Here is a 22,959-nt window from a genome sequence, read left to right on the forward strand (position 1 = left end):
CTAAGTCTAAATGCTTTGAGTTCTTGAAGGTACTTTCACTTACCATTATTCCTCATTTACATCTAGGAATATCTGTTGTGTTGTAACTTTCTTAACGTAAAACAATTGGAATTTGTACTTCTCTGCTTTTACTGGGGTTCAGTATTATCAAACAGCAACTACTTTCTGAACTGTGACATCTATCTTTTCCATACCTTTCTCTAACAACTATCATTTGCTTTTTTTCTATATAAACCAATCAAAATAATATTTCATCTTAAAAAATGCAATTTATAACTTTAATGTTATCAATGACTATGTAGAATATGATAATAGTACAACAGTGTCACAAGGAAAAAAACCAAACACACACTATATTTGCTATAAAAACAGATGGACCATTACTGGCTCAGTTCCCAACTTAATGACTACATCTATTTTTAAATGTTAACATTTAAATTTGATTATCCCATATTCTTCAGACTTGGGTTTTTTTATGTTTCAGAGTTATTTCGCGGAATGTTACTGCCTTCTCAGAGTTGTGTAAGAATGTGGAGCAGAAAGGTTTCCTAGGAGCAAGCCATGCCAACTGCTATAAGAAACAGTAATTGGAATACATTTCCACAACTAACTGTATGGGAAGCACAGCACTGCTGTCCTGCAGAGAGCAGGGCACTGGGCCCTAGTGTTGTCCATACATTGTTTCTTCTGTTGACACAGTCAACACTATGCAAAAATGCTGATGAGTTCCCCAAAGTTATTCAGTTAATCTAATATATTCTTGAAAAATCCTATGCTGCTCTGCATAACTTAAATACGGCTGCTGGCTGCCTTCAGTGCAGCTGACACTTGCTGAACAATGGCCCAGGGACCAGCACATGCACATCCTGTCTGTTCTGTGAACAAGTGCTGGACCAAACTGCAGCTACAAGTACAGTAAAGCCACACTTCACCTACAAGTGGGAGCAAGTACTTCCTGTCAATAAGGTCTTTCATACCAGTATATCTGTTTAACTAGAAGAATACTATATGCCCCAAAAAGAAGTACTTAAGCATGCCCACAGCGCAGAGTATACTAGCAGAGTTCAGCTGAATATACTGAAGCTGCCAGACACAAATCTGCACAGACTCCCCAGATGTTCCTCCCACTCAAACACCAAGTTGATTCAAACTAAGGCTGAAGATTGCTTGGTCTTCAAAAAGTGAAGCCATTAGTTGAACCTTAGCTGGGACTGGAACTTTTTTCAGCTGTGCCACCATGTTTATGCAGCTTTTAGCTGTTTTAAGCTACCTAACTGTAAGTAAACCTCCACTGCAGGCGGAGCAAGCGTTGTGCTCTCTCTGCCTTGAGCACATCACCTTCAGACTGTTGCTGGCAGGTTTTGAGCAAGATCAAACAGATCTGTTCGCAAAAGGCTTTGCAGACAAACCACTAACTCTTGGTTCTCAGTTCTAAAATTTCTGTATTTAGAAGCTAAATTCACAGCTAGTGACATTATTTAAGAGACCTGCATGTGTAATTAAGATCATAAAAATCAAAAATCACCATCATAATCTGTTTGGGTTTTTTTGTTTTATTAGAATTACATTTAGAAGGGGGAAAAAATCCAACTTCAAAATGCGCAGTAACTTTATAATAAGCAGAAAATATTTTGATTAATTCTGAATTAAGTACGAAATTCTACCGCTTATCCAAATTCAGCAGTGATGTCACCTAGCTCTGTACTTACTGAGCACCTAGTCAAAGGGCACAATCCTAGCAAAACTAGCACAATAAGTAATGTGTTCACCTAATAAGAAAAAAATATTCAGTTATTCCACAACTTTACAAGTAAAAAATATACTGCTATATTTATAGCACATGATAACACTTCTTGTCAAAACCTCAAGGAAAAATTGCACACAGCTACACAAGAATCCTTTCCCACAAGGACAGGTGCAGGGCTTTTGTAATTTTTTTTTGTACAGGTCCTTTTCCCTGTTTTGCTCTGATAGTACTAGCTTAATATTTTCTTCATTTGCTATCTCCACTACTCTGCCTAAACCGACTCTGATATCCCTTAACTATTTGTTGTTCCATTTCCTTGATATTAGCTGAGAACCATGGTAAAAAGATTATGTGGATTTGTTGTTCTGGTTATATTTTAATGAACATAGTAAGAGATTTAAAATCTCTTGAATATAGTACATACCAGTGCCTTTGCTAACATACGGAGGCTTGAAGAATTTCACAACGCCATACAAATTCACTATTGTTCCATCTTTAAGTTGATTCAAGGGAGTATACACATATTTTGGAGCAATAGACTGGAAAGGCATGAGAAAATGAAGAAACAGAAGAAAAATTATTCAAACATTCACACAATTTTGTCTTTTAACATCATTCATCCTCAGACATGTCTTAAAAAAATATTACCTATTTCTTTATATTTATTCACTTTAGATTCAGAAAACACATAAGACATTTAATTTCTTTTTGTGATTGCACCTTCCTTACAATCAACCAACCAGTTAGTTCAAGTAAGTTTCAATATATGAACATGTGAGTAAAAGTCATTAAAATTAAGAACGATAAAAGACAATTCTTTACTGATCCATTTTAACATGTCCATTGAAAAGGCTTTTTAAAGCACATACATAAATAATTTTGTATTTCTTATCGGCAGTGTCACCACACAGAATCACTGTCTTGGGCTGGGAGAGGGTTTACCTCTCACAGCCACTGTGCATATCTTCCAATTAAAATAGCACAATTGTTGGAGAATTAAAGACATTAAGGACTAGTTTCTACTGTTTAAGGACTATTCTCCTCTGTCTCAAGGTTGTAATACATGCTGGTTAGACTCTTTTAAAGCATGTAAGTTCTGTCAAAGTGTTTGATAACTATGGTTTTCAATTATTATACTGAGGGAAAAAAATGCAACTCTTAAAAAAATTAACATGATAACAAGCTGTATCATCATTGGTACTGAATCTTTAACGTCATGATAAGGACCAATAAAATTTCATAAACCAATTTCTATGCCTTTAATATACTATTTCCTGTAGAATTTTAATTTAGACACATAAAGGCTTGTTCCAAAAAGTAAATCAGAACAAATTTTAAGATCAGTACCTGAAGTCCGATTTTAAATCAAAGGAAGATCCTTATTTCCTTTTTTAAAAGCACAAGCATACAGTCTTATTTAGAACAATAGTTACCTTTCTAGTTCGTATTTTCTAAACACACATGCAGTCTGTTTGGCGATTGAGATGGGAACTATACTGCAAGTATAGAAAATGTACTACTTTTTCATATTTTATTTTGTGTTCCAGGTATATTATTTGCAAAATTAAAAGCAAAACAAGTGACTGCAGGGATAAGAGCATGGAAGTAAATTAAACAGGAACAAAAATGAATTCCACACATTCTTATTTACATACAGTTAGTCTCATGTGATTTAAAAACATCTCAAATATAAACTCACCACAAATGCAGTTTCTGAAGCAGTAGCTGTTCTTGGTTTAGTGTAAATCTGATTGCAAAATTGAAGGCACTGCAAATATAACAACATTTGATAACTCTAAAGCAAATATAACACTATAAGCAAGTATAAAACAGCCCTATAGATAATTTTGCTATATGAATCACCTCTGAATCTAGTAAAATTTCATCCACAGAAGACAAAAATATTTACTGCTGTTACAGCAGTAGACAAAAGCTACTTCAAAATAATACATACATTGTATGAGCTGAATATAAGTTAGGTCACATCAGCAGAATAGCATTTGCAAGTTGTAGGCTACAAATTTAAAACTGTACTTGCTTAACATAGAATGTAAATGGGTTTAGGTTTTGTATGTGTCAGTGCTTAGAGCAGATCTACTCTCAGCGACTTGTCACTCTCCTTTTGGGGAAAATAAAATAAAAAAAAAAGTCAAAGTAAATTCATCAGAATGGGATAAATACTATTTAAAAATAGTTTCTAAGCTTTTTGAGCCATACTTGTAAGCCAGATTTATGGTCAGTGTAAGGTCTTTTAAAGAACTAATCCTGGTGACTTGACGAAAAGCCAGCACAAACCCACCCACTCTGAGAAACACAGGGCTCAGCTACCATCCCGATGCTACACCACAACCTGTCTGCTGGACACAGGGTCCCATGTCTCAGCTGTGCATGGCCCCAGCAGTACAGACTCCTGCTAGGGAGGTTTCGCTCTCCACCATCAGCTGCATTCCTGAAGCTAATTTTACTTTCATTTTTTTTGTTTTAAACAGGTGAGGCAAAAGTCACAACTGAGAAAGTGAAGCACACAAAAAGTCTGATCGTTGGTATTAATGTTAAGCATCCAACAAGTGTGTCAGTAAATTAAGTGCCACAAGCTCCATTCTGTGGTCAATGATGAGACAGACATCTCCTCAGCACAACCCAGGCATTCAGTGAGTGGCTCATAGTCCTTGGGATTAGACTGTATGTCCTGGGGTCTTGCTCAATTGAATGCCTCCTGTATTTCCTAAAATTTAGGTACTTTTAGTCTAGATACACCTGTTCAGACTCAGGTCACAGTTTTGGTATCTATTATCTTCAATGAAATATACTCTTTTTACCTATGTTTAATCACTATCAACAGATAATTTAATGAAACAGTCTGCACTACCATTTTAAATCATTTAGTTTCTAACTGAGCTGTGTGGCAAGCTTTAATTTTCTACAGAGGTAAATTCTGAAATAAAAATGCCTTTCTGAAATACAAAAAGAAAAAAATTCTTAAAATTTAATTAGACAACAACTATACAGATAAAAATGAACATCAATAATGTGAGAATAGTACAAAAGAATGAATATTTTACTCAGGAGAAAAGAGTGAAATTCTCTTTTAAAAATTTAGAATTTAGGAATTCATGTATTTCAAATGCAACAATTAATGATGTGAGTCAAAGCAGTACAAACCCATAGTCCTGAGAAAACTAAAAATTACAGACCTGAAACCACTCTTGCACCCTCTACCTTGTCTGCATTACTGAAATGTGTTATGCCCAACAGTGATTTAAGCAGCTCTAGGGAATCTATCTAAAGCCAACTAAAGCCAAATTTCTGCACTCAACAAGTAGCTGAGTGGGAAATAATTTGGTTAGTGTTATTATAAAACTGCATGCACACACACACACACAAACGTTTCTTGACTGTTTCCTGATGAACAAGGTAAAACGATCTGTAGCACTTTAGTTTCTAATAGATTTTATGTTTTCTCTACTATAGAGCAAAATGTTAATTTTAGTATTTTGGGGGGAGGGGTAATAAAAAAAAATCGGGTACCCACGTACATAAATGGCTGATCCGTCTTCTTCAGACACCTCCAGGTGACAACCATGTCTACCATCCTCTCTTGCTGTAGGCGATTTTATCACTTTATATCCTGCAACTATGAAGGTGTCCTATGGGGACAGGATAATATACAGAAAATTACACAGACTGTATCACATGCTCTATTTTAAATGTATGTGATGTGAAATTTCACCCTAAAGTCTCAAGACACTGAAGAAACAAAAATACCAAACAAATTGTAAAAACTAATTTGGTTCTTCTACCCATGGAATTTATATTTTCAACCAATGCCAGTAAGTTTTTTTCTTTTCAAATTCTGCTAAAATTTTTGCACTCTTGATGCTATTGTGACTGAGTGCTATTTCTGACAAGGCCTAGAGGGGAAGATTCAGACTGAATAAAGCAAAAGAATCATTTGTCTTTGAATACACTGAAGACTGACTCCTTTCTGTTTAAGCTTAACTAAGGTAGAAAAGAAATCACACATTGAATCAGCAGTGACAAAACCCTTTTTTCTTGGAGCTTCTTTCTCACTGAGTTACAGCTGCACTTTGAAAAAACTCTCCTTGTAAATATTTTCTGTTTTGTTTGGACTAACATCTTCCAATTTCTTCCTTAAGGGTCAAATAGGTGGGTCAATCAATAGGTAGGTTTCTGGTAGCAAAAGAGACATTATAAACTTCTCTGGCCTAACTTCTGAGATTCTGGCACATCAAGCAATTATAACTGCACTTTCAGTTTAGTATAAAGTTCACTTCAGTATAAAGTTCCTCAGACACCACAAAGTGAACAAGAAAAGGAGGATTTAAAAGGTACGTGGTTCAAGTCCCAGCAGCAACTCACGCTTTTAGCAGCAGCCTCACCAAATAAAAAAGAAAAAGCAGGAGAAGATAGAAAATACATAAAATACATTTAGGAAATCAGATGTGATTAAAAAAAGGTATCTGATACAATGTAAAATTCCTTTATAGTCAGCTTCCTTGCTATAAGAACTGTACAGCAGGTCTGTACCAGTGAGATCCACTCTGATAAACATATTAGACTTGGATTCTATTTCTATTCAAGCTTCTACCAAAAGCACTTCCATAAACTTTTACTGAATTACTTTCGTTCATGTGTTTATTTGATTACAACAAATAAAAGTGCTTTTTGATTAAAGTTGACAGTTTTAGCCAAATACTGTCCTATGACGGTCCTTTTTTTGCTATTTCAGCAATCTGACAATGCTACTCTAAATGATTTAAGACCCAAAACCTTAATGTTTCATGCAAGAAAAAGAAAGGCTGCTAGATCAAGTGACAGTGATATATTTAGTTATTAAAACATAGGGGAAAAAATTTCTGCAGAAAATGTAAGCTTAATCAGACAGTTTAATACACAATCAAACTCTGTAGGGCATGGTGATTTTTAGGTAGTATCATAAATGGGAATACAATGTATATTTTGTCTAAAAAGTACTAGGAAGTCACCTAGAAGTAAGCTACACTCAGAGCTAAGTTAAAATGTGTCAAAACAATTCCATAACTCAGTATGCCTTGAATCTCTGAAGACACCACCCTACTAACATATATGAAAGTTTTTTCATTCTTTCCAGATACAAAAACACAAAAACACAAGCTTTAGGAAACTTTTTTGTATGTGTCTTTCCTTTCACTGTAGCTGATGCTACCCAGTATGTTCCTTCAATAGTAAAATCAGCCTTCAGCTAAAAAGCTACGCCTTGCTATTATTCCCACTTCAGCATTTGATTAGATTGCAGGCTGCACAAGATTCTGGGACTTGGTTGCTGAGTCAGGAGTGAAGTTCTGTACAGTTGACTTGACTTGCCCTGTTCTCCTCTGTCAGAAGGAACTTCAGAATTACATAGACTCAGCCTGTATACAGGTTGATAATAAATGGAAACTTTTTTGTGAATTAATCACTACTGATTACTTTCACGTAATACATATGCCATATGTATCATGACATAAAAAAAACCCAAAACCTTTCAAAGGACTGTGTAATTTCCATGAGGAAAAAAAGACAGCACAAACCTCAAAATCTAGTTATACTAGGAGAAAGAACAGGTATATTCTCAGATTTGTTACAAATTCACAATCAATTTTAACAGGTTGTGACTTACAGTTTCCAAACATGCAAAAAATTTTTGTAATATTGCATAGTGTTTTGAAATTTAATGCTGCATGAGTTTACAATATCAATTAGTTTCCATTTCATCTTTAGCTAAGAAGTTCTTATAATTGGCTTGGGAATCAAAGGTATTTACATAAATTGGTGGGTTTTCAACAGAAGAGTATTACATTACATATATAGGTAAACTATCAGATTCAACCAACATCTTTAAACAGCAAAAAGAAATCCCACTTCCCTCATTCAAAAAGTGTGAAATACAGGAAGGACAATATTTTCCCTGATGGTTATTCTGTTACAGAATGAGAAGACTCTCAGGAGACAACACTGTTATTCACATTCTTGGAAATAGCCTGCTCCTCTCACTAGGCTACTTAGCTGAAGTTGTTACAGTATGCCAAGAACAATATGGAAATTACAAAACACTAAAATTTGAAATTGCAAGCAAATAACAGAAAGTACTGGACTTCTCTAAAGTAACTTTTTAACAGCTGAAAATTGGTAGTGTTTTAAAATTAAATCTAGTCCATAATTGCTGAACTGCAGCTCTGCTAGTTTCAGAAATCATTGTTTCCTCATGTTCAGGTTCTTCCAAATTTAAAAGATCATTTGAGACATGTGGAAAGCACCATGAAGGTTCAGTTCACTGTGGAAGAACAAACTCTGGTTTTAATGCACTCTGGCCATCTAAGGGGTGTTGCCTGTGGGTTGTGGTTTCCTACTCAGCTCTTTAGCACTGATCTTTTTATTTTCTAACTACTGCTTAGTGCCTTGTTCAGGATTTGTATTTTTAATCGGGACAAAACTGATTTGTTCTTTGAATGTAAAAAGATTCTGCAGCTTGTATATTTAGCAAATTAGTTCAGGAACCTCCCTTCCTGGCTTCACTGTCAAAATCCCATGGAACTGAGAAATCTGTATAGACTGCAATTTGTCCAGAGAAGTTGTGGATGTCCCATCATCGGAAGTGTTCAAAATTAGGCTGGATGGGGCTTTGAAGCAATCCAGTGTAGTGAAAGATGTCCCTGCCCATGGCAGAGGGGGTTGCAACCAGATGATCTTTAAAGGTGCCTTCCAGCCCAAACTAGTCTACGATTTAGTGTGAAGTCCTTTATCCTGGAGCTAATCAAACCAAGCTTTTATTCCTGACAAAGCACAACACCAGCACCCAGCCAATGAAGAAAACTGTATGCATAGTTTTGAATTTATTTCTTTTTTCTAAAAAAAAAGTCTTCAGTGTAATTGTCTTTTAAATCAATTAAATTCTAAAATCTATCTTATCAAATGGTAAAACATTCAAAATATGAATATAAATGGATGACTTCTCTATTATCTGTATTCATGATCCTTTACTTGTTAGGTAAAAGGCACGGACAAAAAGACTTGCTTTATTTCAATATTACTGTTAGAAAGAATTTTCATAAGCAAATTTTTTTTCTAGTTCATATTTATAATCTATAAATTATATGAAGGGACTGAAAAGACTATTTCTAATTTTAGTGACAGACAGACAATGACAAGATGTCGACATACAGCTGTGAAAAACAATTCCTAAAACAATAATATGGGTTTTTTTGGTTATTGTTACCCCATGGCGTATAACTTTCGCACAATCCTCTGCCATTTTTCCATATATTAAAATATTGATGCTGTTGATCCGGGAACACGAGTCATCCAAACCTAGAGTGAAAAAAGCAGAAGTGATTCCAATCACCATACTTTCTCCAAAACAAAACAGCAATGGGAATCGATGGGAAACAAGTTAATCTACAGAGTCTAACACTTTTTCATTTCAATTAATCTACAAATAGAAAATCTTTTCAAATAGTTATAAAACTGCTTTTATGTGATAACTATAGTTATACTGTTCAGAATAGTTTTCATAAGAGGACCATTTAAACTGTGCACATGTTGTACACTAGTGCACATTACATACAAATGACAAAGATTTCCACTTGGACAATTGAGTGTCTATTGTTAGGGAGGAAATACTACTCAATCACATTTGAGTTTTCACATTAAAACAGACCCTATCGCAGAACTTATAAACTGAAGATATTCCAGGACGTTGACATACCAATTAATAGCCTTCCAGAAGGACTGAAGCAGAAATTACGTTGTTACTTTAAAGAGTTTTCTACCTTTCACTGTTTCAGAAACAACCTTAATGATTTAGATGTGCAAACTAATATTTCCAGGTTGTGGAGTATGTGCAGAAACTCTTCCCCCCTCCTGAACAGTCACATGAAATTAGCAACATTCAGGGAGGTTTAGCAACCCTCAGAGAACCGTGAAGCCAGCAGGGACTCAGGTCCCATCAACTTCATTCACCTCTGCTAACACAGGTCACAAGCAGTATCGCCAGGCAGGATCTGCACCCCCAGGTAGATCTGAGCCTGATGCTCAGTCACAGGAATCAGGAGACTCAGAGGGAGCAACTGATGATTTTCTAACCACTGTAAGGAGTAAGCTGAGTATGAAAAGGCAGGAAATGCGAAGTTCCTTGAATCCAACAGACACCTGAGAAATGACATTCTCCACCTTCCTGGCTGGAGGGGGCATGAGCTTTAGACTTAAAAGGAACATATTATTTTTAGTATATTTATTATATGATGAAAAACTTAGATCTTTCAAGGCACTAGTATATCTACTGATATTCAAACACTTGAGTAATCAGGTAAAATTCAATTTTTTTAACTGCTTATATTAAACCAGAATGAAACACAACTGTTTTGCTGCTAATCAACACACTGACCTACATTAAACATTCACTTACATAGTATATGCTATGTATATTGCGTGCTAACTATTATGTGTGCAATTTTCTCAGTCCTTCTTTATGATAAGCAGTTTGAAAATACACAACTAAAGCTGCATATATAGCTAATGCATTTCCAGGACAGTGTTTTAAAAGATTATTTAACAAGAAGTCTACTAAAATATAAGGACTGCATTGTTTCCATTAATTTACTTGGCTAAGTTTAAGATAAGCTTTTTTTGTAGGAAATAAACACTTTCAGAGAACATTTTAAATATAACATTTTACTGAACACAAGAGCAGGTGCTATTGTTGTAATACTATAAATTTAAAATGTATACTTAAATGTAGTACCTTGAAGAACAATCTTGAAAAAGTCTGTCCCATCTCCGAGTTTTGTTAATGGGTAGGAAAGAACAACTATTCCCTAAAAAGCAAAAATAAAATAAAATATTGTGAACTAAGACTAAACCAAATCAAGATAAAATATGCAGCAGTGAGTTTTTACTGTAGAGGCATTTCAGAGTAAAATTTTTTTATACAACATGCTAATTGAGGAGGAAATTAAATCAAATTCAACAACATTTTACTATTAGTTTTATAAAGAAATACTAAGACTCCACAGAACCTCAACATTATTTTGCAGATGCTGATTTTTAAAATAATTTGACACTTAAGGCTCCTTACAAAACTCATCAGTCTTCTCTGTGAAAAGCAGTAGCTAACCTGTTAAAAACAGAAAGGTTTGTCACTTGGTTTCAAAATTACAACTTTGTTTAAAATTTCAACTAATATATGTAATTGTTCTTGATGAGATTCTCTTGAACTGTACTCGGGTAAATAAAAGACTAGAAATTTTTTTTCGTCTAATAATGTCTTTGCAATGAAACAGTCACCTCAGGAAAACGAGTGCTTTCTGACTATTTTTGCTTTTTATTTTTCCTTTTAAATCCCAGTATATTCCAAAGAGTTTTCAAATTTTGGACCACATCCTTTGCTATAATAGTCTAGCCCCAACATTTTCCTTTGTATCCCAAACACCTATGCTTTAGTTATCTTCCTCAGCAGACATACTACTTACCCACTGCTTTCTGCACAGGCCCAAAACACTTGGGCTCCAAAATTCAACAAAAACTACCTTTGTAAAACTTGCTCAAACTGACTCTTCCCCCACAAATCCTGTATTGTTTATTGAGTTCATAAGCAAACTTCTTTCAAAACCCTCCACATTCCATATGCTACTAGACTCACTCTCAAACTGACTATGTGCAATTCCTCTAGTGACTGTCTCCTTCCTTGTCAGGCCTCACCCCTCAGTCTGCTCCCATAGCTGATTTGGCAGCTGATTTTCAGCTTTGTTACAGCAAAATCCAGAGGATGATGAATGAATGAGAGAAGGCATCACGTTTAGTTAACAGACATGATGTCTGAAGATGTATGAACATTGCTTGTGCTGTTGTTCCACAAATTTAAAATCTGCATTTCTCAGAGGGATGTCAGGAAGAAAAAAAGTTTCAGAAGAATGACAGGACTGAGGCACACAAGTCAGACAGAAGCATCTCAAATGTTTTTTGTTGCTTTTTTCCCAGAACACCCTTCATAAAAATCCTCATCTGCCCTTCCTCCTTTGTCAAAGCAGGATCTGATCCCTATTTTGGCAGTCTAGAGTGAGTGTGCTGTGCCACCACTAAGACAACCTAACATCAGTGTATCCTAAGGCTCACTTCAAGCTCAGACTGCAGAAGTGGATTTTCCTACATATTTAATGCTGCATTAGCACCAGTTTTATCAGCTCTGCAGCTGCACTGTTTTTATGCCAAGTTGTTTTAGTCACCTACTAATCCATGTCAGCAGCAGCGTGTTCTCTTAACATAAGGCAGAAGTCTGAGAAAGACATACTACACACTTTTCCTTTCAGCAATCAGTTATAGCACTGCATATATGCTTTAAATCATAGTCTGCTAATAATTGCTCTGCTTTCCTAATGGAAACATTTATTTTGGCAGAAACATTTTCTAATTTATAATTCCTTTTTGTCTCCTTCACCATTTCCTTCTGAATAAGAATCTGTGTTCTTCCATGTCAGGGCTGCTTGCAGACATAGCTCTTCAAAGCAGGAAACCCTATATATCCTCCAGGTGAACAGGGACAAAAAACTACACCCTGAGGAATAAAACCTCTGTTTGCTAGCAGCATTGGTTATTGATGTTTCCTTTCGTTCCTTTACAAGACCTAAAGGAGGCTGGATCATCCTGAACCAAATCACCTCCTATCACACTCAACTGCTGCCTGCTTCCAAAAGGGCTAGTTTTGTTCCTTTGCTATACCTAAGTGCAGTACTCCTGGCATCTCTTCAACACCACAATGATCCAGTGCAGAGAGTGAGAGCAGCAAACTATCCTCTCTCACTCCATTGATACGGATAGTCTTCTTCAGTTTATTTCTCATTAATGGACTCAAACACAAGGTCAGATAAGCACTAGAGCTGGAACTGGGAATATAGAGCTGGGGAAATAAAAATGTTTTTCTGGATACAGAAAAACATTAAACCATTTCAGTTTATATTTTTAAAGTGTTTGTGCCATTTTTTAAGGATTCAAGACACTCAAAGTTTTCTACAGTTATCTTGCTTTAATTTCTTTTTCCTTGTTTTTTGGTAACAGACCGAAAGCAAGCCTCAATTAATGCTATTTCCTGATACTTAAGCATCAGGGATGACTAAAAAGAGCCACAGGAAAAAAAAAAGTTAAACAGGATAAAAAAGAACACCCTAAAGAATTGACACTGCATTTTACAGAGAATACATGTTTTAGGTAAGAACAAAATATTTCTGCTTTTCACTAGTATAGCAGCATTGTACTTCCAATCTGAAATATATTTGGGGTTATTGCAAAATGTAAGTGAACACCTGGTAGTGATAAAAAACCCAATTGTATCTTGATGGTGGTAGCTGCTACAAATTCTTCTTCTCATAAAACTGCACTGCTCCATACAAAGGGAGAACTGCTTTAGAAATTATTACTCCGAAATCTGATATTAATAGGATGGAGATGCTTATTAATATTGTTTTAAAAAAAAGTACCACTTGACCTGCCACAACCCATCCATTTTCAGCACAGCATTCTGCATATTATTGTGGTTTTAAATAGGTCCATAGTTTATAAACTATGAAAATTAAACCGCTTATAAAATTTCAGTTTGATAAAGTAACAGAAAGGGGCAGGACTGTGAAACAATGAAGGCATTAGCAACAGGCAATGAAGTTCAACAAGGTCATAATTCTCCATTGCTTTAAGATATGCAACAGATGAACACAAAGACACAGAGCTGCAGAATCTCTCCAGCTGAGCTGGAATATGGAGGTGCCTTGTAAATATAACAGGAGCTATTTCAAAGTAGGGCAAAATTTTTTTACTGGTCAGTTACCTGAATATATTTGTTGGTATGATCAGAGCCTTCTTGTAAGTCTTTCAAATCCTCCTTTTGCAAATGGCTTGGTAGTGGAGTTTCAGACTGTTCTTTCATGATCTTCAGCAACTGAACAGGCATAGCTGCTTTATCTTAATAAAAAATTATAAAGAGTCCTGAAGATACTCATCTTGTTCAAATCAAAAATTACTAGAGGTTGCAGTTTACTCAGAAGGGGAATATTTATCTATTTTACAACAGGAAAGTTTAATTATGTAAGACTAAGAATCTTCAGAGGGATTGGTCACGTCTCTTAGTACCATAAATGGCAAGAAGAAAGTAACACTTCCTTGGCAATAGACAGTCATCCAAATTACTTGATTTTTCAAGCATTCCAAAACACCATAAGTGGCAAGAAAATATTGCTTTACATATAAATGAAAAGGGCAATGTAAACAATGTTAATATTTTATGTACAGAAATGCAGATAAAAACCAAGAAGAGACTTCTCCTTCCTCAGCATAAGGTCATGGATAAAAAGTCTCTATATTCAATTGTTTCCCTATAAGAAAATTTGACTACATGAAAATAAAATGTCTATCAACTTATAATGAAAAAAATAAAAACTTACGTACAGATTTAAAAATTTTCATCAATTTTCCAGTAATGAAAAAATAATAAAGAATATAAGATGGGCATTTACAGTTGCTAAACATGGAACACACTGGGAAAAAGCTAGAAAATGTGCAACTGTGTCGACTACTGCTTACTCACTGTGCTGAAAGTCAGTGAAGTAAAATTTTGGTGATAGTGTTATAATGCTGAGAATGGGGGATAGGAAGAATAGTCTATTACAGTGAAGTTACACATATGAGATATAGAAAGAAGTGATCTAGCAATAAGTAGCTATTGCTATATTTTCTAATTACATGGTCATCTCATTCCTCTTGGGTTATCTTTGCTTTTTTGCTGTACAATTTTTATTTCAAGTGGGTATCTACATAAAAGCCACAGCATTATCAATCTTCTGTTTTAAGTACATTTTAATAAACTAAGAAAAAATGCTACCTGTTTTCTAAAACTCAGCTGGTAGTATCATAGCCACAGTCCTAATTTCAGACAGAGTTTTAGCAATGACAGTTTTATATGACAGTGAAGAACAGGAAAAAAACCTATTTCCTGTACTTTTAAATGGACATAAAACCTGGGTATTCTACTCAATAAAAGCTAGAACTACATTTCAAATTCAGTTCAAAAGTGCTTTTTCAGTGCTAGGCAGACTGAATTCTTACAAAATATTCAGTTATAATGAAATGGAATTGGGAAACCATTGCAAAATGGAAAGATCATAAGTTAGAAATATGAGTCCATTCATATAGATGCTGATGGCAACAATACAGATATTCTTAAAAAAAATACCTTATTCTTCAGAAAAAACAGTATCTAAAGATATGAGAGATCAGCATTTACTCATGACTATTTCTCTAGTTGTGAATGATCTTCCTTTCTTCTTCTCCATTTTCCATGAAACTCCCCTTCTAACAGATATTAGCAAGAAGCCATAGTCACTAAATGAGCATTCCATGAAATAAAATACTTCGGCTCAAGGACCTCTCAGTCAAAATGACTATACATAGGATGACTGCCTTTTGTTTTTTCTAGCTTCCAATTTACATGAGGAAGGAGTGGCAGAGACAAATGGACCACAACCCCCATTCTCTGTCCCCTGTGTTTCTCAGGGGAAGGAGGTAGAGTAGTTGGGAGTGGAGCTAAGCCCAGAAGATGGGAGAGGTGGGGGAAAGGTGGTTTTAGATTTTTTCTTATTTCTCATTATCCTATCCTGATTTGATCAACAATAAGTTAAACTAGTTTGTTTGAGTCTCTTTTGCCCATGGTTGTAATTGGTGAGTGATCTCCCTGTCTCATCCCACAAAATTTAGTTGTATTTTCTCTCCCCTGTCCTCCTGAGGCTTTGCTGGGCACCAGGTTTACAGCCAGTGTCAACCTAGGACAGCACAAAGCTGGGAGGTACAAAACAAGACAGGTTTCAATTTGTACTTGAGCTGTAGGAGAGGTCACAGCCTGCTACAGAGGGGCAGATACTGTTCTGTCTCTGTTGATTGCTTTAACTAGTGAGGTATTAGGAGTTACAATTTCTGTGAAATGTCACTGAGGCTAAAAATGATGCCTTTATCTGTATGTTTTCAAACATGAACCAGGAGAGCATTGTCATTAGCTTACCAGGATTCCAAGCCTCTAGTGAAAAGAGCAACTAGAAGATTTACACAGCTTTTTACTTCAAAGTATTTACTTCACACTTTATTCCAGCAGGCTGAGAAGCTGATCTATTCCACCTAGAAAGAATCAACTTCAAAGTTAATCAGCAATATTGATCTTCATCCAGCAACATTATAATGAGCTAGGGAGATATACAACATAACAGATTAACACTTTTTTTTTTTCCTATTTCTCTCTGTTACAGTACTTGAGCAATTAAAAAGACTTTTCTGTTTGTTTTTTTTTCTTCCCCATAAAGATATCTAACAACACAGAGCATTTTGTTACAATTCAAACATCACTGTTAAAACAAAGCAAAGAAAGCAACTGAGGTTTAGTAACTCATCTCTCTGATGACTACCCTCAATTCTGTAGCACCTATCCCTTCATTTAAAAACAGCCTTTGCCACTTATTTCAATGGGACAAATATTCCACATGTGCCTTCAAAATTACAAAGGAGAATTTCTAAAAAGAAGCCATATGTAGGATGATGTAGTGGGACCTGCCCATATTATTTATTCACTGTACACTCCTACAATTTATTTATGTAACTAATATTCAGGTACAAAACAAATGGTTTTTTTTCCCAGATATTAAACTTCTGTAGATATAAAACTAAGGCCATGTGTTTTAACTGCTAACTGTTGAGGCTCCCATATTCTTGTTCTCTGGAATTAAAAAACTAAGACATGAGTATGCAGCTCTAAGAGCCATAGAAGTAAATTTTCAAAAATCAACTGATAGGCACTGGCTTCCCAAATCTACATGAAGATATTGTTAGTGCTGTTCTTGGTGTTCACAACTCTCCTGAAGAGCAAAAAAGTGAAAATAAGTCTGTCAAGTATCCTTCTTGTTCTCAAAAGACTGACTTTAACACTGACAAGAATCATTCCAACCTGAGTCCACTGCACAAAAGCCTGTAAGTGGTGTAAACAGAGCTATTCATAAGGATGGGTATTTAAAAAAACCAAACAATACCAACAGAGACTGCAAGAATGGTAGATAGCATCATGGACACTTCTAAAAAAGGAAGGACACACAGCACATGCACACAGTGAAGGAGGAGGTCTGTGAACTACAAGTAACTTTTGACTTCCAGTAATTAAAGTGACAAAAATATAGAGAGGGAGCAACCAAATAGCTTAATGATTTTAACAAAGAATTGTAAGAAAGGATGTACGCTGTATGAGAAACCAGAAAGGATATACAGACTGTATACTGTATACAGGATGTAACCCACCAGTCAACACCCCAAATGACAATATGATATACCTCACTTGCTTAAGTGAAATATAACACTGAGGATGGCTACGGGTTTAACTCTTACGCGCTGCTCTGCCTGTCCCTGACATTCTACCTACACATTTTCTAGACCTTAAATTTCAGACAGTGGAACAATCTACCTCAATATAATAACTGTCTGTATTGCCTACAGAATAGTAGCATGTATTTCAAAAGCATAAAACTCCAACCACAGTACATCAGAAAACAATTGCTAAGTAGAAATGGTTTTGAACAAGGATTAACCTTTGACAGAAAGAAGTAGTCATTTTATTTTTTTTTTTTTCTGGAATGAGGACATTATTCCATCAAAATATTGAAAGAATCCCTCTTTCTCTAGGTCCAGGAAGCAAGAGAAAAATTCCTATATTTCTGAAGAACTTGACTCCATCCTTCTCATTTACAGCTTGAGAATACACACACCCACAGACTTGAATTAGGCATCTAGGTATTGTTTGGGTTGCATGCACAGAAACTTGAAAAGCTTGCATTTCTTTTTAAGTCCAGCACAGCCCAGATACATGCTCTGAGAACCTGGTAACTTCAGTGCTTAAAACTCAAGCATAAACGCAAAGATCTATGCACTTATAGAATCAGACAGTGGCTTTTAAAGACTGCAATTTTTGAGCCTTGCACTGCAAAACAGAATGGTAGGAAGAACTTGACCATTTAAGTCTTTATGTGTAAGCCTTCTTTTTCCTCTAGGCTTTTTTAACTTTCACTTTAATTGAAAAAAAATCTTAAATTATGTTTGGAAAAACATCAGAATCTAAACTCTCAAAATTTGTTATACCACCCTTCAGTGCACACTAAAAATCATTAATAAACCAAAAGCCACAGTTGCAAGTGAAGTTAAAACCACACAGCCACAAACACTACAGAACTGTTGACATCAACACCAGTGCAACATGACTGAAAGACAGGAACAAAAGAAAACTAAGCTACCTGGAAAAAGCTAATATGTTCTTATCATCAAGATGATTCATCACTGTTTCGCCCCTTCCTCCATGATTCTCTATGCAACATGAAATAGCCAAATTTTGTATGGTAATTAACATAGTAAAGCAGTACAAAGTTTCTAGAACAATTCAGTACAAAAACCTGTAGGTAGTAAGCTCAGTATACAAAGACATTGTCATAAAAGGACAATGTTAAACTAAAGGAACCAACATGCCTTAGAATTGTCTAAAGCAAACAGAACATTCTAGCAGTGAAAAACACTTTATTAGCCATGACAGATGGATCAAGCTGACCTCCTGTTAGAATCAGGAATTGTTCCATGTACATTCTGAATAGAGAAGTTGCAGAATTTTTTTGAGCAAGGAGAATCACTACGATTCAGTGAAGATTAACTGAACTAACAGATTATAACAAATTGGAAGAAAAGTCATTTCACTAGTAATGGAATGATGTCCCATCATAGATTTCATATATTTGAAGACATATGTCTTCCAAGTCCAGTTCTTTAAAACACTGTAATTCTGCTGTTTTCTTCAGTAAAATTCATCAAGACACACTTAAAAGAAGAAAAAAAATACAAACAAAAAATGAGTCCCTATTAGCATCCTAAATTATAAATAAGATGCAAGATAAGCTTTACCACTTTTAGTGCATACTGCAAAAAATCAAAATATAACTATTACAGACAACACAATTGCACTGTAAAAAACTGCAAGCACTTAATGCTGCAAAAAACAAAAATGAAAAATAAGCATATTAATATTCTCTACCTTGACTCCAGAATTAATCTAATTGAGGAAGAAGTCAAAGTTAGTTCTGTTCTTCTCTTATGGTGTATCATCATAATAGATCAATCTAATTCACAGAATAGCAAGTAATTAACACCTCTCTGCCTGGATTACTCAGATCCACTTAGCATTTAAGCCTTTGTTGGAGACAAAGATATACACTATTGAGTCCTGACTCTAGTTCTCACTACAAGAAACAGACTATTCCTCTCTAGTCTCCTCTAGAACACTACTTTTATTCAAGAACTAATGAGAAATTAGCTTTGGAGCACAAAAGCAAAGAAAACACAAGAAGTGAGAGGTAAATTGAAAAGTTTACTCCCTTCTCTACAAACAAGAAATACACAAAAATGACATAAAGAGGATTAATGCCTTTTTGGGAAAAGGACACTGTAGTAGTCAAAGGCATGAAGAGATTCCTCATCTATCAAAGCAGATGCTACTTGCAGAGGACAGATAAACTCATTCTCAAAATCAAAGAATAAACCACATGACTGTGTGGACTTCTGGAGGAAACCTCACCACAGTTTTGTGAAGAATGAAGGAACAGCCACGAGCATCAGCATCTCATTGATGTGGTCAGTCACAATGGTCGGTATCTGAAGCCCCTGTAAATACAAATACAAGTCAGTGCAATACCCAAACTAACTGTACAAAAGTTAAAACAATTACAATGTAGGTAATGTGTCATTTTAAAAGCACACGTGTGGACAGTCATACACTCTTACTATAGTTTATGCAAAATTTTCTCATAAAAATGAATATTTACACCTTGAACAGAGTTGACAACACAGAACTACCTTAAACTCAACCTGCAGTCAACAAGAGAAGTCTTTTGTCAGACAGCAGTCTTAGTGAAATCAAGAGGGCCCTAAATGAACAAAATGTGCAATCTGAATTTCTGTAAGAGTCTCATCTTGTAACATGATTTCCTTGAGAATTATCATGAGGAGAAAATAAGAACTGTCAGCTAACTAAAGTAGGAGAAACCAAGTTAGTAGCGTGACATCTGATTTCCTTAGCTACAAGGCTTCAGCTTGCTCTTGCTGCAGATCTCCAGGCACTTATTCTGGAAATAAACCCTAGCCTATTCTTACTATTCAAAACACAGCTGGCACTTACTTTCACTAGAGTACAACTAGAATTCTCAAAAAAAAAAACCCCAAAAAACAAATCACCAAAACAAACAAATAAACCAAAAAACCAACCCCCAACCCAAAGCAAACAGACCAAAAAAAATCAAACCAAAATCGTCTTTAATTCAGATTAAAATTTACTAATCTGACACTATGCAAAAGAGGCCACATCAAACGTTACCTGAGGAAAGTGGATTCTTACACAGTCATTATCTCAACAGTATTTCAAGCTCTAGAAAGCAGGAACCCACTGGAAAATAGAGAGACCTCGGGCCGACTGGACTACACAGCGGATCCTCTCGGGATATGAACTAACTGCTTCAGAGAGTCAAACGGTCAGCTGCAAGAAACCGAGATCTTTAAAACCAAGACCTCAGACGTATTAGCACAGACGTAGTAACAAAAGAAACTCCTTTTCAGTGCACTCGGTGCCCGAGAAGAAACTTCCAGCCCGCAGCGATCCGTCCCTCCGTCCCAGCCCACGGCGCCACTTCCGCCCGCCCGCACGCACGCAGCCCGCCAACCGCGCGTGCTCGGGCGGCGCGCGCACGCGCGCAGGCGGCATCTGTCTCCCGCCCCCGCGCCCACGCACGCGCACCGGGGACCGTGAGGGGAATGGGGACGCGGTGGGAACGGGAATAGGGACAGGAACAGGAACAGGGGCGGGGAGAGGGACAGGGACAGGAGCGGGAAAGGCAGGGGAATAACTCGGCTGTCGCTGAGCCCCTGGCCGGGAGCACGGGCCGTCCCGGCGGTGCAGAGCCGCTGGCAGGACCCGTGCCGGCCCCGCGGGCGGCTCCTCACGGCTTTTCCCCTGCTCTCGAGCTGCCGACAAGCTGGTGAAGGCCCCGGAAGCCTCTGTGGAACGGGGTGCTCGGTGCCGGCAGGGACCGGACCCATATGGAGTGTGCCGCGGACCGGGGGATGCCGAGGCCGAGTTCGGGCGCAATTAAGAGCTGTCACGTGCAGAAAGTTAAAAAATGGGGGGAAAACCACCCTGCTGCTTGCTGGCGTCTGTTGTTTTAAAGGGTGGGAGGCATCAGGCCAGGCTTTGGAAACCAGTGTTCGTTATTGACAGCGACACGGGAACCCTGAGGCTTGCTGATGTTTGGATGCTACAAGTTGAGACATGCCAAGATCCCATTTGCAGTGCTTGCCAATTCAAAATTAGAGCATTTGTGGCTCAGCATCACAACAGCAAGACTTCCTTTAGAGACTTCAGCTCTCTAGTACTTCACAGATATGTCTTCTGCCAGTCTGTGCTCACTCTCTTTCCTTTCTCATCTCTGCAGTCCTGGATATCTGGGACAGCTCTCCTTTTCTTGTTTCCTATCAGTTAGTGACTTTAAAAAAGTCCCACTGGAAATAACTTTATTCTTTCTCTACCTTTAAGTTGTTTTCTTCAGAACCCTTTCCCTGTTTTGGAACTGTTTTAGTTATGTCTCTGGAGTGTTTTACAGTTACACTTGGAATTCAAATTCAATTAAAAAAATGGAACTTGTATCCATCCATATTCAGGAAGCCTCTGGAGGGACATCTATGCTTGATACTCATTTTTACTTTTGACAACCTTTTCTGGAACAGGCTTCTTTTCTTTGATCATCACTGTTCTCAATAAATTCTAATCCTGTACCTTCCATTGGGTATTAATGTAGCATGCTTGATTATAAGCGAAAATATTATTAAGACCTTGTTATGCAGGCGTGATAAAAATAGCCCCCAGTTAGAGCTCAGATGAAGCTGGGAGTTGAAGCACACCTGGTTACGTGGAGGAGTAATGATTTGGCCATCTGAAGAGCCAGCTACAGCAGAAAATATGGGCTGAGAAGTTTGACATCACTTGCCCACGTCCTTTGTTTCCATCAAAAGGTTTTGAGAAATCAGCCTTATTTTTAGGCTGTTAAGTTCTGCCAAGTGAGCATTTCTGGTGGAATGTTTTCTGTGCTCTCTTGCGACGTCTATTTTTAAATTTATATTTTAAAAACAACAGTTTTGATCATAAAAATTTATCAGCAAAAAAAGTTGATAAAGTGGTGAAGGATACATTCAGAAATTAAACATTTTTAGAGCCTCTTGTCATTAGGTAAAAAACTTGGATAATTTGAAAGAGTGCAAGGTGAGGGAATTATGCTTTAACCCACTGATGCATTTCTCTTTTTTCTTTTGTTTCTTGGTTTCATGTCTGTAAAAGAACTGTTTAGCAATTAAAATTATGGTGAAGTGAAATCATGGAAAGCTTATACATTATAGGTGAATTAAATTAAAATAATTTGGAAACGTCAAGTAGCACTCCAGAGTAATTTAGATGGTTACTCTTCTCATCTTACTTCTCTCATCTTTTGTTGCTTTTGTTTCCAGTTACTTTTCCTAAATTTACTATTAAATTATTTTATAAAGTAATGCTAAACCTAGAGGAATTGGAGTTTTTTTATGTCCTGTCCTATATATAATCAAAAGAGAAAAATTAAGAAGATGTAGAAAAGCAGAATTTTGATAAAAGAAGATCCCAGTTTTATGTGTCAACAAAACAGTAATTGTGTCTGTCAGAAATTTTGCCTGAAAGCTGTTTTTCTTTAATTTTTAATTAAAGAAATGTTTTATAATGGTAGTCATCTTCTTCAGTTACTCATTTTTCTTCAAGAAAATTTCCAGTTTTTGCTGGGAGAATATTACAGTCAATATGAGAAGTTAGATGAATTACATTATATCAGGAGGTGATTTTTAATGTTCCAGTAAGTGTGTGCCGCATATTCTCATAGTACTTTCGGTAATCTTGAAATTCGTGCTGCAATTTATACATATCATAGTAGAAAATAGTACCTCTGCAGAGAAAACAAAAAAAATCCCCAAAATCAGAATTCTGATCTTAACTTTGGTTTGCTTTGTGGCTTTCCATAAATCATGTTTAAAGCTTACATTACAAAAGGAAAGTCCAT

The 22,959-nt window shown here is 36.3% G+C and overlaps 1 protein-coding gene across 7 annotated transcripts in view; it reads right to left on the bottom strand.

Annotated features, from left to right (window-relative positions):
• Positions 1 to 20,514, bottom strand: part of POT1 (protection of telomeres 1) — an 85,631-nt gene extending 65,117 nt beyond the window's left edge. For 3 of the 7 annotated variants that reach the window (XM_017818181.1, XM_017818183.1, XM_017818188.1), the window contains exons 1-9: positions 20,205 to 20,514; positions 19,410 to 19,495; positions 15,822 to 15,934; positions 13,599 to 13,732; positions 10,527 to 10,599; positions 9,003 to 9,094; positions 5,284 to 5,394; positions 3,447 to 3,515; positions 2,172 to 2,286 (exon numbers count right to left, since the gene is read on the bottom strand). In XM_017818181.1, coding sequence (XP_017673670.1) covers positions 2,172 to 2,286; positions 3,447 to 3,515; positions 5,284 to 5,394; positions 9,003 to 9,094; positions 10,527 to 10,599; positions 13,599 to 13,721 — 583 coding nt within the window. In that variant the 5' untranslated portion in view covers positions 13,722 to 13,732; positions 15,822 to 15,934; positions 19,410 to 19,495; positions 20,205 to 20,514. Of the gene's footprint in view, positions 1 to 2,171; positions 2,287 to 3,446; positions 3,516 to 5,283; positions 5,395 to 9,002; positions 9,095 to 10,526; positions 10,600 to 10,859; positions 10,884 to 13,598; positions 13,733 to 15,821; positions 15,935 to 18,392; positions 18,493 to 19,409; positions 19,496 to 20,204 lie in introns of those variants that run through there. The other 4 variants (XM_017818184.1, XM_017818186.1, XM_017818182.1 and 1 more) reach the window with 3 other exon arrangements.
• Between the last annotated feature and the right edge of the window lie 2,445 nt (positions 20,515 to 22,959).

The sequence above is a fragment of the Lepidothrix coronata genome, unplaced genomic scaffold, assembly GCF_001604755.1.
Source record: "Lepidothrix coronata isolate B3197 unplaced genomic scaffold, Lepidothrix_coronata-1.0 Scaffold66, whole genome shotgun sequence".
In the NCBI taxonomy this organism is placed as follows: Eukaryota; Metazoa; Chordata; class Aves; order Passeriformes; family Pipridae; genus Lepidothrix; species Lepidothrix coronata.